Source organism: Chaetodon trifascialis, chromosome 4 (assembly GCF_039877785.1).
Source record: "Chaetodon trifascialis isolate fChaTrf1 chromosome 4, fChaTrf1.hap1, whole genome shotgun sequence".
Classification (NCBI taxonomy): Eukaryota; Metazoa; Chordata; class Actinopteri; order Chaetodontiformes; family Chaetodontidae; genus Chaetodon; species Chaetodon trifascialis.
In genome coordinates this window covers 28,925,899-28,943,682 of record NC_092059.1, presented here as the reverse complement: position 1 = coordinate 28,943,682, position 17,784 = coordinate 28,925,899, and the positions used below count along the sequence as shown (strand labels likewise).

General features: G+C 41.3%; 1 protein-coding gene across 5 annotated transcripts in view; it reads right to left on the bottom strand.

Annotated features, from left to right (window-relative positions):
* The window catches only part of szt2 (SZT2 subunit of KICSTOR complex), a 114,599-nt gene that overhangs the window by 29,842 nt on the left and 66,973 nt on the right, over positions 1–17,784 (bottom strand). For 3 of the 5 annotated variants that reach the window (XM_070960564.1, XM_070960569.1, XM_070960567.1), the window contains 9 exons: positions 16,333–16,524; positions 14,939–15,138; positions 13,500–13,666; positions 11,470–11,567; positions 11,201–11,333; positions 10,466–10,596; positions 8,768–8,815; positions 6,994–7,115; positions 5,232–5,417 (listed from right to left, as the gene is read on the bottom strand). In XM_070960564.1, the coding sequence (XP_070816665.1) occupies positions 5,232–5,417; positions 6,994–7,115; positions 8,768–8,815; positions 10,466–10,596; positions 11,201–11,333; positions 11,470–11,567; positions 13,500–13,666; positions 14,939–15,138; positions 16,333–16,524 (1,277 nt within the window). The remainder of the gene's footprint in view (positions 1–5,231; positions 5,418–6,993; positions 7,116–8,767; positions 8,816–10,465; positions 10,597–11,200; positions 11,334–11,469; positions 11,568–13,499; positions 13,667–14,938; positions 15,139–16,332; positions 16,525–17,784) is intronic. The other 2 variants (XM_070960565.1, XM_070960566.1) reach the window with 2 other exon arrangements.

The window sequence follows — 17,784 nt, the reverse complement described above, 5'->3', positions numbered from 1 at the left end:
AGTCGCATATTGATCTGCAGCTCCATATTTAATACAGGAGGTCCAGCAGTTTTGCTGAGACACTCAAAACTGAAAACAAGCCTGAATAAAGCAGCAACACACTCTGATGGAGCTGCAGGTGACAGGAATATGGGAGGGAATTTAGTGACATCGTGTCACTGCCTGCCAGCATTTATACTGACTGTCAAGTGGAACACTTTCTCACCTGGAATTTATTCAGTTTTACTTCAGTCTTATCTGGATGAGGAAATACATTCTGTGCAGAGCAGTGTTTGGCTGAATGCAGTAACAGTGGGAGGGATTACTAATAACTCAGCATCCCGTGTAAGTTAATTGTTTCACCATTAGTCAGCAAATATACATCCATCTAAAAGGCAAGGCTCTACAACAGTTGTCTTTTCAATCTGTGTGATCACAGAAGGAGCACAGATGCACCACAGGAACTCAAGTCAACAGTAAGGAATGGAAAGTTACTAAAGTGGCACTAAGCACTATTAGCTGTGGATCAAAAGACAATGTGAAATAGGTCAGTCATAGCGATTAACCCACAGAGAGTTGTCATTCAACTCCGCAGCTCCGCTCAGCTCTGAAGAGTGATTTGCATCTATCAGGTAATTGTTTTGGTTTTAAGACCACTGTGTATCTGCTCAGCAGCAAACAGCATGCAGACACAGTTAGAGACTTGCTGGTGAACATAGTGGAGCATTTAGCAGCTAAAGAGCCAGATATTTCTCTCAGGAGATGGTGGAGACCAAACCAGAGCTCATAGGACCTACTTTTAATCCATGCTAATGTTGCTCTATACCAACTGGATCTATAAATACTGTATGCTACTGTTTGCTAAGGCATTAGCTCTATCAACTATACAAGATGCTAAAATGTCACAGTGTACAGCTTGTTACACTGCAGCCACCAAGTGGCCAAAAAGTAAGCAGTGAGTCAGCTTTATCTATAAAGCGCCTTTCAAAACCAGAGTTATAAGATGCTGTAGAACATAAACACTGACTGTGGAAAATCCCCCGAGCCCTCTCTCTCTGCCTTTGAAACGTTCTAATCAACTAAGGTCATTTAAATGCATTCGAATCAGAGCAACTCACATGTTATGTACAAACATTTCAAAGGAAGGCTGAGGCATCCACATGCTCCTTTGTTCTCCGGAGGGAAAAGGTTGTCTGCATGTGGCCTGGCTGTTACAGTATACAGCCTCTGGGCTCCACCCATCCAGAAAGGGAAGGCAGGTAGGAGTGGTTGAGGATTTTCAATTCAGGTAGAGGGAAACAGGTAGAGGGGCAGCGCAGTAGTGCAAGCAGGTAGTGCGCGTGCCTCACAGCAAGAAGGTTGCCGGTTCGATCCCCAGGCGGGGCCTTCCTGTGTGAAGTTTGCATGTTCTTCCCGTGCATGTGTGGGTTCTCTCCGGGTACTCCGGCTTCCTCCCCCCTGCTCATTAGGTTGATTGGTGACTCTAAATTGCCCCTAGGTGTGAATGGCTTTGGGTTTGTTTTTGCATGTTGCCCTGCAATCGGCTGGCGACCGGCTCAGGTGTACCCCGCCTCTCACCCGTTGAAGCTGGGATAGGCTCCAGCCCCCCGCAACCCAGAAAGGGATAGGCAGTATAGAAAATGGATGGAAACAGGTAGAGAGAGAGGGCTTGGGGGATTTTCCACACTGACGAAAAAGCAGATCGTAAAAAAAAAAGAAAAAAAAAGTGGATTTAGAGAAGAACACTAAAATGTCTGTTTTTAATTTAATATATCAGATTTAAACAGCATTTAAGGAACAGGATTTCTGACAAACATAAGAAAAAGATTCATTACATGCTGTGGATTACATGTCACTAGATGATCCCAGAAGCACAGACAAAGGCCAAGTGAAGGAAAGTAAGAGAGAAACAACTGCGACAACAGATAACACAAATGCTGCCGTGCTGTCAAACTTCATGGCAACTGAAGTTTTTTTGGATAGTAATAAGTTAAACGTTGTTTGACTTTTTAAAGTCATGAAGGCCACAGATTCTCCTGGGAAACGCTACAGTAGGTACTCATTCATCCTGGAATATGGAGCAATAACTCCAGTCTTGAAATAAACTCATTCAAAGACTGTATTGACTTAGAGAAACCTGGGTCATATATGCAAAGAATGGTCACTGTCATCACTGATGTGCTTTCAGCACTTGGAAGGAGAACAGCCAGTGTAATGTTGTGTATCACAGCAAGGAAAATTAACACAGCTGTAGTTAGAAATGAAATACACATGAGGCATGTGTGAAACAGGCTAGTGGTTTAACAGGTACTGAAATCATCACTTATGTGGAGGTCACCAGAATTCCTCCCCGGGATACAACAGCTGGGCAAAGTCCGCCTCTAGATCTGCTACCTTCTGCGACAGTGTAAATCCAGATGCTGCCCTGACAGGCCGATTCCACCTGAACTAGCAGCCCATTCTCCTCTGCAGCTCCTAACCCCCATCACATGCAGGCTTACTGATTGGCTGTTTGAAACAGAAGGCTGCTTTTTAGTAACACATTTCTCCTTCAAAAACATTACTCTTATTTTTAATCTAACAGTCTATACATGTGGGTGCAGGAGGACAAACACAAAGACCCAATGACCTCTGATCTAAAGGCATGATGCGTACGAGAGAACTGAAGTGTGAAGTTTCAATTAAACACAGTCTCTTCAGACAGAGACTTAAACATCCTGGAAAAGTCACTTTGCTCTGAGTGTGCGCCTCTTTCTTGCTCTCCTTTTTTTCACTACGGATGTCTGAAATGGTCAGAATTGTCTACTAAAATGTGTAAAAATACGAACATTGTAGTTTCAGTTTTGATATTATGGAAACTCAAAGTCTGTTTCAAAATCTGTTCATTAACAGGGTTCCACATTGCTACTGTACAGAGTGACCTTCTAAAACAGATTATCCAGCAAATGCAGACAGATAGAATATTTAGGCTTAAGGAAAAACAAGAAATCAGTTTCAAATTGTCTTTGAATTATGTCGTTAGAGTTGGAAGCAACAATCTACTCTGATGAAGCTGTTTCCCAAAAGATCTTGCTGTTGTTCACATGACTGTCCTCTTATGGACAGATGAACAGATGTCTTGGTAATAATATACACACAGCACAGGAAGATGTGTGGAGCTGCTTCAGGAGCAGTTCATTTGACGGGACATGTCTGCATTCACTTATTCATTAATATTGCAAGTTTTAAGTCTTTCTCGCTGCTTTTCATGATACGTCACACTGATAACACAATGAGTGAATATCTAATTCACAAAAACATAACCTTCACATATTGCGGTTTTAGTTGGAGGCCAGTTCTTCTCTCCACACAAAGGGAATAATAAATTATCAATTTATTCCCTCGAAAGAGCACTGAGGATCCTCTTTCCTCCCAAACGTCTGCTGGGCTTCTCCTGCTCTCTTCTGTTCTCCATTTCTTCTGCTCTTTGGCCTTTTCTTTTCAGGGTGCTTTATATTCTGCCTGTTTGGCTTTTATTTTGTTCTGTCTTCCTTCCAACCTAGCTCAAACTCAAGAAAGAACTCTAAACTAAGAAGAGAGACTGGAAAGATGCTTAAAAGCCACAAACCAAGTACCATCAGCCACGTCATTTATGGTCTGCCATTTTTTTTTTTACATGGTTAAACTTCTGTTTTGGTTCAAGCTCCAGAATCCAACCTCTGCAGCCCGCCCCTGAACACAACAAGACGGGAACACACCCAGTGTGTGTGCTGTGAGGCCTCAGCTGGAGACTGCAGTCATCCTCCTGAGGAATTATTCATTCATTCTAATTGTAAATATGCTCAGTGGTCCTTATTCATCCCTGAGTTTAGGCAGTTCAATAAGTATCTTGATTTATTGCCAAGTTGTATTTGTTTGTTTGTTTATAATAGAGGTGAAGGTCAATGTATTCAGAGCTTTGAGATTAATTTGATCAAATTCATTTTCCTCCTTATTAATAAATCAATTAATTCATTGACTAATTAATTAATGCAGGTGGTGCCCCATATATACCACCAATTCCAAAGTGTAGCAACCCTCACAATCAGCATGTTTGTAAAAGTAGTAACATCTGTGAGGGAACAAATGCTGATGGAGGAGATCTTTATTTTATCCTCAAAGTGCTGCTACGGTCTTTCTGTCTCATTTTATTTCATGCTGCCAGAAAAAGAAGTATGAATTAACAGTAAAACTTTACTCCTGATCTTAATGTTTTCCTGTGCCTCTAAAATGTGAATTCTTCATTAAATTCAACATTTTACTGTATAAATCATTTGGTAGTAAAATATCTAATTGCATTGATTATGTTAAACAGTTATAATCTTTATGGTTTAACAGGGAAAACATCATTTTGTAACATTATCCTCATAATATGATCCAAATAAGAACATTTTTAATGTGCAGTGGTTACTTTCTGATCATTGTGCTGACTATTAATGCTGACTCATCTAATAAAAACACAAGACCCTCTCATATTCCACAAGCACCCACAGTAGCTGACTGTGGCCAACGCAGTCCCATCTGTCATTTGAGAACACCAGACCATGAATGGAATTACGAGGTAACTTCTGCAGTGCTGAAGTCACACAACAACCTTTTGCCGTGAGCTTTCGACCGTCCGACCATTTGCTGTCACCACATCTGGACCTATGACAGCTAACACTAGTTAGCACCCGTCCTATGATGCAGGACCACCACAGCACTGAGTGTGCAGCAGCTGCTAATGACACAGCACGACTGGTCCTACTCCATGTTGGATGTTGTCAAGGACTGAAAGATGAAATTGCTAATGATTGATAGCGATTGTTTCAAAAGAGAAACAGCTTGTATCGACGTCTCTAGGCTATGCAGTATGATGTTCTCCAGTCATCACAGCTCCACCACAGACACAGTGCATCTCTTATGAAAGCCTGTTCCCAGCCTGCCATGAAACACCCACCCAGAGGGTCCATGCTGAGATGCTGTGTCCACAAATATGCCCAAGAGAGGCTTCCTCTTCTATGCTTTTTGTTTCTTACATTATTTGTGTCAATCATTCCTTTAATCTTAATTAATGTTCATATAGTATTTTGAAAGCTTTACATTTTTCAGTTTAATTACAATGTTATGACTGATGGTCATCAGTTGTGTATAAAAAGCCACTGACAGGTTAAAAGAGGAGACCACTCACTCTCAGTGGACTGAAGAAACAAATAATGACCACTGAACTGGTTTAGACGTGGCAGTGTCTTTACCTGCTTGGAATCCATTTCATGGATGGGTGCATCAGAGAAGCAGTAGTGATGGAAGAGGCCCATCTTCTGGTTGAGCAGGCAGTGGACAACATGAGCCCTCGCGTTCTGCCACTTGACAAGACGGACCAGCTCACGATTCAGAGAGGTGCCCAGGTCCACAGACCAGTTGTAGCTGTACAGAGTCACCTAAAGCAGCGATGTTTCAGTATGTTACAGTGTGCACAAATCAAGTTTTCACTGTAAATGTATTGCAAAACCTAATTAAATGTTAAAGAATGGCCGTAAGACATTACAAGTATACAACTATATATATATATATATATATATATATATATATATAGAGAGAGAGAGAGAGAGAGAGAGAGAGAGAGAGAGAGAGAGAGAGAGAGAGAGATGTGTGTGTATATGTATATATGGGTCACATATTAGAAATTTGCACTGTAAGGGATTTGATATTCCATCCTGTTAAGATCTATTTGGTTGTTTAACACAAATTACTAAGATTATTCTTTTAAGTGTAAGACAACATCAAGCTTCACTTTAATATTGCTTTAACAACTTTGTAAAAGAAAATGTAACAAATAAATAAATACATAGAGATGTACTGAATTGTTATGTATTGTAAAAATAATAAATAATCATGCAACTTGGCAAAAACGATCTTCAGACTTCAGAGGAATTCCAGTTGAAGTGTAAACCTTATGTAGCAACAAATCAACCAGTAAATTCCAGTGTGAAACAATACAGCTGCATCTATACTTTGAACTGTTGGGGAGATGTCTGTCACATGTTTTCACACAAGCTGTAGTTTGGGAAAATAAGACGTGTGTGCTGATGCTGCAGATGCATGATGTCGAACATGTATTTGGATGTTGACATAGAATTGAATTGATTAGATCAGTCCACAGATCGGCGCCACTGTCACTCATGCTGGTGTTTCACTGAAGAAAAACAGCTAAACCCGATCACATTCTTTAAATGATCAAGCTTTTTGGATATCAGCAAATACAAACTGCAGAAGAATACTGGACTGGAATATTTCTGTGGTTAAACTGGGAGCCTGTAGAGTTCACTAGGTGTTGCAGTGATCATGTTGTAGTAATAGTTATGCTATGTGTTGTATTTCAAAGTCTACTGTAGACGCTGTCTGAGAAAAGGCATTTGGATTTTTTAAATAGTGTCATATGATCAAATGTCTGGAAATGTAGGCTATGTATGAAGTTGACTTCAGTTCATACTAAAGTTATATGCACTAAATAGAACTTACTTAGTTCATGCACTTATCGAAGTTACACTGAGGCATGTAAACACTAGAGCAGTACAGAAGTCACATGTTCCGCTATCTTAAAACTGCACCTCACTAACTTTTAAACTCAGGTCAGACAAGTGGTGAGAAGGTGGAAACTGTCCTCCCCAGAAAACTAAGAATTAGCCCCTGCTGTTAGTCTACCTGGTGCTTTGCTTCTGCCCTTCACTATGGTGGTTCTCTGCTGGCCTCAAAGGAAGAAGTGTCATTGACAGATGTGTCAAAACAAATCTGCATCTGCATGCTCTCACACTATGAGAGGTGAGACTTTCTATTGTGTGTGTTAAACGGACCAGAGGACCGGTGACAGGTGCACTTCTGCATTTAATACAACTGTAATTCAGTGGTCACAGATGTATTCACAGATGAAACAAACATGACCTTTTGAATTTGGAGGAGCTCTGTCATGTTCATTGCTTGGCCTGAGGGCTATTCACAATACACTTGCCAAGTCACCTTTTTGTCCAGGATACTGATGAAGAGGAACCTCTGGCGTGGAGCCAGTCCTGCCCCGGCCTGGCTGGGACTGAACCAATCACTCTGCTCCAGAGCCTCGAAGCGCTGGAAGCCCTTATGAGCTGAGCAGAAGAGAGAGAAACTCAGTGAAACGGAAAGAAATGGGAATCAAAGCACGCCGTGGCAAGTCCTTTAAAATGGACTCCCTCCTGACTGTCAGGACATTCTTTCATGTATTCTTGACCTAACTAGAGGCTTACAGTCAACAGACTGCACTGGGCCATGACTATGAGATCGACTTTTTACATGGATTCACTGTCATTTGTACATTTACTGGGGAACTGCTCCACGAGCCCAGAGGCCTAACGCACTGAATTATCCAGGATTCTCTGAGAGGTTTCCAAAGTTTGGCTTTACCTATTAGCAGAATAAGTACTGCTGGTTTGGTAATTCCTGCTTTTTCTAGGAGAAAAAAATGTGCTGAACACGATGAGTGGGGCAGAACAAACATGGAGGGTATTTATTCTGTGCATTCCTCAACAACGTATTTGTCAGATCCTAGTATCTTCATATCTACATGTTGTGGATATTACATCTCAGCAGGAAGGAAACAGAATTGTGAGGTCAAACAGTATTTCAGCTTCCAGAAGGCTGAATGTCTGCTTCAACTCTGAACTTTTTTGAAAGGTGAAAAGTTATTTTTTCCTGCAGCTTTGGGGCTATTTATTACTGAACTGGAGCACTAAAACAGCACTACAATTTATATGTCTTGTTGTTTTGTTATGTTGTCAGTGTCTTTATTTTCATTGTCTATTAAAGAAACTCATTTCATGCAGGCATGCAGCACAAAGCACAGCTCTGCACACTGAGGACCGCCTGCGCTGGGTTTAGTATACATATGTATACTGTATACTGTATTGATTTAGTATATTTTACTAGTGTATTCTTGCAATTGACTTTAGTTTTAAAGGATGATGCTCAGTATACAAAGTAAAATGAATATATTAATATCACCGTAAGATGTGAAATGTATCTGACTCACTGAAATAAAACCTGCATGAGATGCGTGATCCAAATTCAAGGTCCTTATCAAAGCCTTGGTTGATGAGCTTAAATTACTGTGATGATATAAATGTAATTTGAACTGGGAGATTCTGATGTAACACTATAATGTGATCTTTTCACCACACAGGATTCACCACTCTATTTGATTATTTAGAAGTGCAAAAACAAGCAGTCCATTCTGATCATAGGGAAGTGAGACTGTTCATTCACAGATGATCGTTGGCTGAGTGCAGACACGAGCTTGCAGACAGCAGGGTAACCTGACAACAGCCGCTGAACGTTGTGACTTACCATCAAGCTACTTGCACAATGTTTGTTAGCAACAGCTGACAGAATGTGCCACTGGGGAAGTCAGTGGCAGCTAATGAGAAAGTCTGGTTGACTGTTTCACATACCACAATATTTCCTTTTATTAACCCTTAAAACTCCAAAAACACACAAACTCCTGTTATTTTCTTGACTGTGCTTTGTGCCACACACCTTCACTCGCAAAAGGCCCAGCGTCTTTGTTTTAAACCTGATGTAAAGACGTAAAGCAATTTGAGTTTTCATAGCTACTTGCCTTTTTAACCACTTTCAAGCGCTGTTTGCTAACTAATGCATATATTTAATAAAGAAAATATATATTAGTTACTACATTTTTAGCAAAACAAAACAAAAACAACAAATCCCATCAGCATCAATTTGTTAAGCTGAAAGGCCAACTTACGTGTGAACCTATTTAGCACTGGGGTGTTTTCCTCATCTGAACTGTCTTCTGTAGGCAAACAGAGATGGTACAAACAGCAAGGCGGCATGGACAGTGAAACACACGGCTCAGCACAAACTGATGCAAGCAGACACTTGCAAAATAGCACAGTTATGTTAGCCAGCTGCTAGCATGGACAGAGAAACACAGAGTCAGAGAGCAGCAGCGAGGAGAGCATGTTGAAAGCTATGACACAGAAGACTCATGCTTGGACCTCTTCCTCTACACCACACCAAAGGTCAAAGGTGTTAGCAACATGGTGCTGACAGAGATTCATTCAAGTCTTCACACATACACTCACATAGGCCTACGCAAACACGAATCAATATCAGCTCCTCTGGATATGTGCCTTATGGTCACCATCACGTTCTGTGATCTTTTGTCTTCCATTTCAATTTTACTCTTTATTTTACGCATTAAACTCTCACTTTAATTACGCTGTAAACAGTTCTATTCATTTTCTTTACTATCTATCTTTTCAAATATAAAGCCCTTATTTCGATTCACTTCATGGTTATGACTTAGAAAAGAGGTTCCATCTCACGGTCACCACAGACTATTCTGAAATAGAGGACTAGCTGGGGCATTTCCAGCATCTGGACTGACATTAAGTCAGTGGAGTTCAGTGGAATTAGTAAACAAAACAAAATGATTTCTTTTTGCGAGAAGCCAGTAGTGAACTACAGGTCCCAGAAAGCATTGTGGAAAAACAAACATCCAGTTACTGAGCTGTAAACCTATCACTGTGCTGCTAGTCCTGTATGAGGATAAGGGCTGAGGTGTGTAGGCCTCATGATACATTCAGCAGTTGTAATGAACTCACTGTTTGTAAACTGCTTTGGAACAATAGTTTAGAGTTTTATTCCAACTTCAACAACAAAGTGTTCTGATATGAATTCAGGTGTTGAGACCTGAAAAAAAGCACTGTGAAGGGCTGCACTAGTCACATGATATGTGTGTGAGACAAGGAAATACAATCCAGAAAGTCTTCTTGTTTTATTGGCAGGTGCCATTTGAGTGAACGTGTCAATAGGTGTTACAGCGAATGCTCTACATACTGACAACTGCTGTACTGGAAGGGAATGTTGCACACGCATCAAATAGACCTTTTTTTTTTTTTTTTTAAATATGGGAGATTTACAGGGAAATAAAACGGGAGGGTTAACGGGTCTACACTACATTGATAATATGATTCCAGTGAATCATTTCCAGGTAGAAACATGCTGTCTTGACTTGGAGACGAGTTTGAGTTTTTATCACTTCAACATTTTATCCCATTAGACATTTGTGTTAAAGTTTGTCCGAACTTTGTTTGAATTGACTTTTGGCCAGTAATGCACTTTGAGAAGTCACAGTGATCTTTGACCTTTGACCACCACATTTCAGGAAATTCCCTGAGGCTGTTCCTGAGATATCACACTCATGAGAATTGGACGGATCCAGACAACCTGCACACGTGTTGCCTCTGACTGCATCCTTCCCAGTGCAGAGGCTTTAATAAGAAGTAAGCAGTCATAAGTGACTGTATGTCAAAACCTAAATGACTATGGGCGGTCATCACTGTGGACGCTGCACAGATCACTAAGCAGTGCAAATGATGAGCACTGATACAACATGAAACTGCTGTCAATGATGAGAGACAAAGGTTTTAGCATTTACCTTGCTCTGTACTACAGTGCCACTGATGGAAGTTTCGTCCAATCAGAATGAAGCTCCTTGTAGCACCTGGAGGCTGGGTGAGGTTCTGGGCAAGAAGGAACGGGACAAACACATCTCCAGACGGGGGGCAGCTAAAGGGTTTCAGACACAGAGAAAACAGAAACCTTTAAGTGTTGAGATGCACTGAAGCCTTACTTCTTTTCTATTCATGATGTTTTCTAAGGACATTACTTCATTGCTCAGCTTATTTGAGGAAAGACAAATACTAAGGACATTTTTCAATTTAACATGTTGAAGATTAAAAGCAGGTGAACTGCCTGTGAAAACAGCTTAAAACAAAGTCAGTGGACATGTAAGCACCAAAGGCAGTTGTACTTAAACTTGGTTTAAGTGTAATGATCAAGAACCACCAACATAACTGGAACTATCAGTGATGAAAGCAGTTGAAATGTCATCCGAATTGGAAGTGATAAAAACTTCAGCTGAAGTGCCTGAGACAGCTGAAGTTGGTATGTAAGCAGTAGCTGCAGCAGTTCAAATGTCAGCTGAAGTCAGTTTATGCAACTAGGCAAGATCATTAAAACCTTGGCACTGAACAACAGCAGGAGAAAAGGAAAGATCACCGCAGTATGTGTCACTCCAGACTCAAAAAGGAGAGAGAAATTTTGTGATTCAGAACTTGAGCTGTAATTAGAGTTTTGAAAAGTCATTTCACATCCCGCAAAAACAACTCACCTTCTCTTTTCAAATGCCTTCACTGTTGTATCACTGGCCAGAAAACTGACCAAATTGACAATCTCTGCCAAGATGGAAGGCAGAAGGAAGTGCGAAGCAATTTCAGCTGTGCACTGCTGAATGGAAGGGCAACCTGTTCACCAGCAGGCGGGTCAGAGGGAAAAACAGAGAGGCTGTGAGTGAGAGGCACTTCAGCCTACACAACATCAAACCTCTCAGCATCACAAGTCTTTCTCATCAACTTTTTCAGGAGAATACAGAATACTTACCAAGTTTAGCCATAAAAGTAATCCATGGCTGGCAGGTAACCTGGTAGCTGGGGTGTAGAGTGCCCACATCTCCCTCCTCCAACTGAGACACCTGCCGCCTACACAGCCACAAAACAGCACACTGCATGAGGACATTTCTACAGGCCCTGCAGCCCTGAAAGACACGCTGCTGCTTTAAAGGCTTGTTGATCGCTGTCAATAACACAGTCGAGCTCTTGGTCGTGTGCTGAGATGTCTGGCTTGCACTCAATTTCAGGAAAGTGTTCTTGAGGAAATTCGTAACACTGCTAACCCACTGGTCCTGCAGCAGCGGTGCTTTGCATAACACTCAGCTGTGAATGTGAACATTCGGAAGTTCTCACGTATTAACACTTTGTTCTGGCTATTTTTCAAACAGAAATGCAGATGCAACATTTTAGTCCCACTGAGACTGAATTGCTACAGCATACAGATCTGCTCTATAAATGACATCTGCTCTACCCTTTGAGAAAAAAATCACTTGCCACAAGGAAGAAATGTACACTGGTGTCATGACAGCGCCCCCTGTCTGTGCACATACCATGACACGGCACAAAAACACCCTGGGACTTTAAACCACAGCCCACATTAGCGATGCTGATTGATCACCATAATAAATAACTGCAGTTACCCAGAGAAACACTGCCTACCTCTAACTGCATGACAGCTACTTCTTCTTTCAACACGGCCTTTGATAATGACCATCTATGATGATGACATGATTTTGTCTATCCTCTATCCTCGCTGGTCTGTCCATCAAAATATCATTTTTACTGAGAACTGCTCGTGTCAAACAGGAGACATGCCAGATCTAGATGAAGCACCCCTGCAGCTGCAAACCTGTTTATATGGCTGCTGAAATGAAAAGCCAGAGGTTGTGTGATGCACACACACTGTCCTGGACGTTAGCCTGAAGGCTTTTATGTGTTGTCCCTGACCAGACGTTAAAAAGACAAAACAAATAATACTAAAAATAAACCAACATGTCTTATAAACCTTGAATACAAAACATGATAAAAATACAGTGCAGACCCCATGAATGCCTCCTTCATGTCTGCAAAGGACTTGTCTTGTGTTCCACCTTGACTTGCTCAACAAGTAACCAAACAAGAAAGCACCAGGGAAAAATGTCACTGACTCAGCTGTTAGTTTGGAGACCAGATCTTATTATTAGTGTTCGCAATTTTTAGCATAAATGCCTTCATTAATTGATTGTTTTGGCCACATGCTCTAAACACAGCACTGACATGTTATCACCTTGTTAAGTTCACATGGTGAACATGTTAGCAAATATTTCCAGACTTACACATCCAGCAGAAACAGAGCATTAGCATTAGCATGTATGTTCACCAGCTAGTCTGTGAATTTGTCAGGCTGCCGTTTGCTTGCTGGATACATAGTTTACTGTGGTGCTGAAAACAGGACAGATGACACAGTGACAGTGAACCTAAAAAAACCAGAGAAGAAGAAGAGCTCCATTCAGCTGAGGGAAACTGAGAGTGATCCTCCTCTGCTGGATCATCACTTCTCACACTGCTCACAGTCATTTGACCTGTTCATGTTAAAACGTGTTGATCAGCGTCACTTTAAAAACATACCTGTAAATTCTATCCTTTCAGTTTTAACAGTCATTTTGGATGCAGGCTCATGTTGTACTTTTTCCACACCACTAACAAAACTACAAACAAAACTGTGTGTCCTTGCCGAGCCAGCTACACTTAACGGCTCAGATTTGTTTACATATTGTGTCTTTGTTCCCACTGACTCAGCTGTCAATCAAACGTATACACCGCCCCTCTCAGAGGCTTTAGGTTAAGGAATATTTTTGATGCCCAAGGACCTTTTACCCTTCCAGGAATGAAAAATATTAGCATTCATTTTGGACTTCCTTTTTCACACAGCTTTTATTTTGGAAAAAAAAAGGGGGGGGTGACCTTTTCATGATATTCATCAAATCTTTGCAGCTCTGGTTTTCATTAGTGATAATTCAGTGCATAGATGTTACTTTCCACCTCTGGGCCTGCTCCAACTCTACAGCCATGGCTTTCTCCTGGCTCCACTGCTGCTTTACGTTCTCCGTCTTGTGTCTTCGTCGTGCTGCTCGGCCCTCCTCTCCTTTTTCTTGCACTATGTCATCAGTTGTCTTTGGGCTCCCAAGCTCTGATGAGTCTGGCTTACTCTGCAAAGACAGAAAGGGACAGAGTCCAGTCAGAAATATCCAATTTCAGCAGTGTTTGGCCATCTCATAGGCTACTGATCCAAGTTCAGGCCTATTTAGTGAAACAGAATGTCCATAACCTATTACAAGAACTTTAGCTTTACGTGCCCTGAGTGGCAGAGAGTTATCTCTGGTCTCAGACTGTCACCTCCCTGTGGGTTCAGTGTGTTGCAAGACTGGTACAGCAGGCTTCATCTGCATAATAATGGAAACTGCTAATACACAGTGTCTGCTTCTGGATGAGCCAAAAGTAAAGTATGAACAGGGAACAGGATTTGGCCTCGAAATGACCCCATTTCTAGTATGAAGTCTTGCATCTGTCACTAAAACAATCAGAGACTGTTCCAGTTTAGAGTACAAAAAGAATGCACACACTGATCAACTGCTGCTCTGGCTGGACATCATGTCATTTTTAGGTTACACACATTTTGGTGTGTTGGTATTAAAATATTAAAGATGAACAGAGAGTATTAGAAATTTACAGAAATCACTGGAAATTCTACACTGCTCGGCCAAAATATAAGTTGCCACCAAAATAAAGGTCACACACTAATATTTCGTTGGACTGCCTCTAGCTTTGATCACAGCACGCATTAGCTGTGGCATTGTTTCAAAAAGCTTCTGCAATGTCATAAGACTTATTTCCATCCAGTGTTGCATTAATTTTTCACCAAGATCTTCTCCAGCACATCCCAAAGATTCTCAGTGGGGTTAAGGTGTGGACTCTGTGGTGGCCAATCCATGTGTGAAAATGATGTCTCATGCTCCCTGAACCACTCTTTCACAATGTGAGCCCGATGAATCCTGGCATTGTCATCTCAGAATATGCCCGTGCCATCAGGGAAGAAAAAATCCATTGATGGAATAACCTGGTCATTTGGTCAGCTGACCTCATTCTTTGGGCACATAATGTTGCTGAACCTAGAGCTGACCAACTGCCGCGACCCCAGATCATAGCACTGCCCCCAGAGGCTTGTACAGTAAGCACCAGGCATGATGGGCACTTCACTTCATCTATTAAATCCAGGTGGTGACTTTTTTTTTTGGCCAAGGCAGTGTATCAGTAAGTAGGTGGTTTCATTTGAGTGACTATTTCATTGCACGTAATCACAGAGTAGCTATTGTATTAATTTAAGCCAGTTCTACAATCCATGTAGTGCTAATGTATCCAGTGATTAGGCCCCACAGAGCAGAGGTCTGTGATGAAAACCTTCCACCTCTGGAGTTACTGACCAGTATGTCCCAGAAGCTCCGGCGGGTGCTCTTGCTGGTGGGTGTGGTGGACTCGGGTGTGCTGGTCCCTGTGATGGGGGTGCTTCCAACAGCTTGGTTTAAGGTGATGGGAGATGGGCTGGTTTTAAAGACCCGTGAGCCGCTGCGCTGCCTGGGACTGTCCTTAACTTCTTTCACTTCAGGCAAAGGAATCAACAGTCCTGCAGACACGTTTTAGAAAGAGATGGTCACAGACAAGTGACAGGCATTTACATTCCAGTGGAATGATGTATGTCTCTCTGACTCGTTTTGAGTATGACCAATCAAGTTCCGCTACTCAACCTGGCAGGTCCTCACAGGTCTCAGGTCATTCTGTTGTGTTAAGCTTTGGGATTGTTTTTTTGTTTTTTGCTTTTTATTTAATTGTAAGACATGTCTCTCTTTCTTTCAACTATGCCAAAGGTCTGTGTCCATGTGTTGCATATAGACATGGAAGGCCCAGTGGGGAGAGACAATGAGAGACAGAGAGTAGCAAATGTGTTTAATTGGACTGGCAAGCAACACCAATCTTAGTAATCAATGAAATCAAGCAAAAATATGCAGTAGCTCGGGGTCTAGCACTGGCTTCAGGTCTCAGATTTGGCAGTACCAGTCAGGATGAGTCCAGGCGGGTCCTTAACCAATGCAGGTCCACGCCAGGTTAAGGTCTTAGTTTTAGCCCTGTACAGAACTCTAGTTTGGATTGATACATTTGTATAAATGGACAAGCTGTATAAACAAAAATGGTCAGATAACATGTGAGATGTACAGTTTTCCCCTTTTAGATTGCTGAACCATGACAGCCACAAACACGTCACATATCAGTTTAACTTTATTGTCCCAAATGGGAAACTTGTTGACTTGAAAGCACTGCTCACTAGAAAACAAACAGGACAAAAGACCAGTGTTTAGTACTGTGACAAATAAAATGCTCAGCTGGATTTACAGCAGCAGTGCATCTAACCTAAGAGTTAAAAATATCAATTTAAGGACATATGTGCATTGAACTAAATGAACATAAGTTGGAAGTTTTGTCAGGGGAAAATAATCCCTGACAAAATGATTTAAGGTTAATCTCAAAAATTCACAAAAACTTGATTTACTTCCATCTATAAAACATACAAGTGAGCTCAAACTACTCTCATCATACTGTGAGCCACAATGAGCAGATTTATACCATGCATAGAGTTTCAGTTAAAAATATCTTTGAATAGCTGATATTTGTTCTTGATCCTGTGTCAGATAGAAGTTGATTCATGAGTGTGTTGCTGTACTGGATGACGTTACATCGTTGGGTGTTGCTTTCATTGGATCGCATGATGTCATATGTTGTCCTTCCCCTGCTGTTAAACAAATAACCTTGTGGGTGAGCTCACCTTTAGCTTCTTCTCTCTGAGCTTTTGTTGCTGGGCAGGACACTCCCAGACAAAGAGGATTCGGCAAGATTCTCAGCTCCATGACGACATCACACAGTGCGTGGCGCAGCGCCCCCTGCAGCTTATCACTCAGCTGTAAGGGGCTGACGTTGCCTTGCTCCCAGATGTCAAACCGCACATACAGCTGTGGCTCTGTTAGAGGACAAGCACACACAACTGTGACTGGTCTGTTTTAACTTTGACGCAGAACATTAGGCAATATATTAACATATATGGGATCCAATATAGGTATTGAGTGCTGATACTGACCTAATTCACTTACTGGATATGGGACTGACGACGCTGAGCAACATGCTGATGCAGATCCCACACTCACTATCACTATCACTTTGATAGTGTAGATATTTATTTCTCTACACAATTCTTGCTCTTTTATTTCAAATGTGCACTCTGAAAACCTTATGAAGGAGTTGTCATTTTCTTTGAAATTCTCATATTACTTCTGAACTCGCATAGAAATCTAATGACTAGTAGTTAATGCATGCTGTGCACTAGGTCGTGCACTTGACTGAAACATTAAAGGGGTTGTTATAGAAATATACCCTCTTACACCTGTCTGTATGTGAACTACAGCTTATTAAGACCTTTGAATAATAGCAACAACAAAACAACTGAAACTGAAAAAGTGGACAGGTGCAACAGGATTTTACTCTGCATGAAAGAGGAAAATCCTGTTGACTTGGTGCATGATAATGTTTTAGTCATTTTAAAATAGATAACAACAGGTTAGTACATACAGTAGGTTTAAGGGTTACAATTCGTGACAAGAACATTAAATGTGCTCAAGGAAACAGCAGGATTTATGGGAAATGTGGTCTTAACATTGGGTCAGCAGAACTAACAACAGCGTTGAGATTGAGTTGAGATTGAGCCATTACTCATCTCCACAGCGGTGTCACTTGATTCAGAGGGATCACGATTATCTGGACTGTGACATACTGATGCTTAAAAACACTGCACACGTCCATACTGGACAGTAAACACTTCACAAAGCACAAGTCAGTGACTATCCACATGACAGGCTGTGCCTTATCAGCTCATCACTCACACAGACCTCCTCCTCTTCACTCATACAAGCTGATAATAGTGTTCATCTTCACAGGGATGATGGAAAAATTCATGTTCACAACAAAGTGGCATAACTCATGAGTGACTGTTGTTTCAGTGATCTGGTATCAATACAAACTTCTGCCTTCCTGCCTTCTGTCCTTTGCTCACTTTGATCCCACCAGCAACCACAGTGTTTCATCAAAATTCCACATCATGCACACTGTTACTAGTGAGGGTAACCTTTGTGTTAACATGTTTTCAAACTATATGCAAGTGCACAGGTGATGAATTGTGTATTATGATGTCACTGTGCTGTGAAGTTTTAATGAATTAAACCCACAA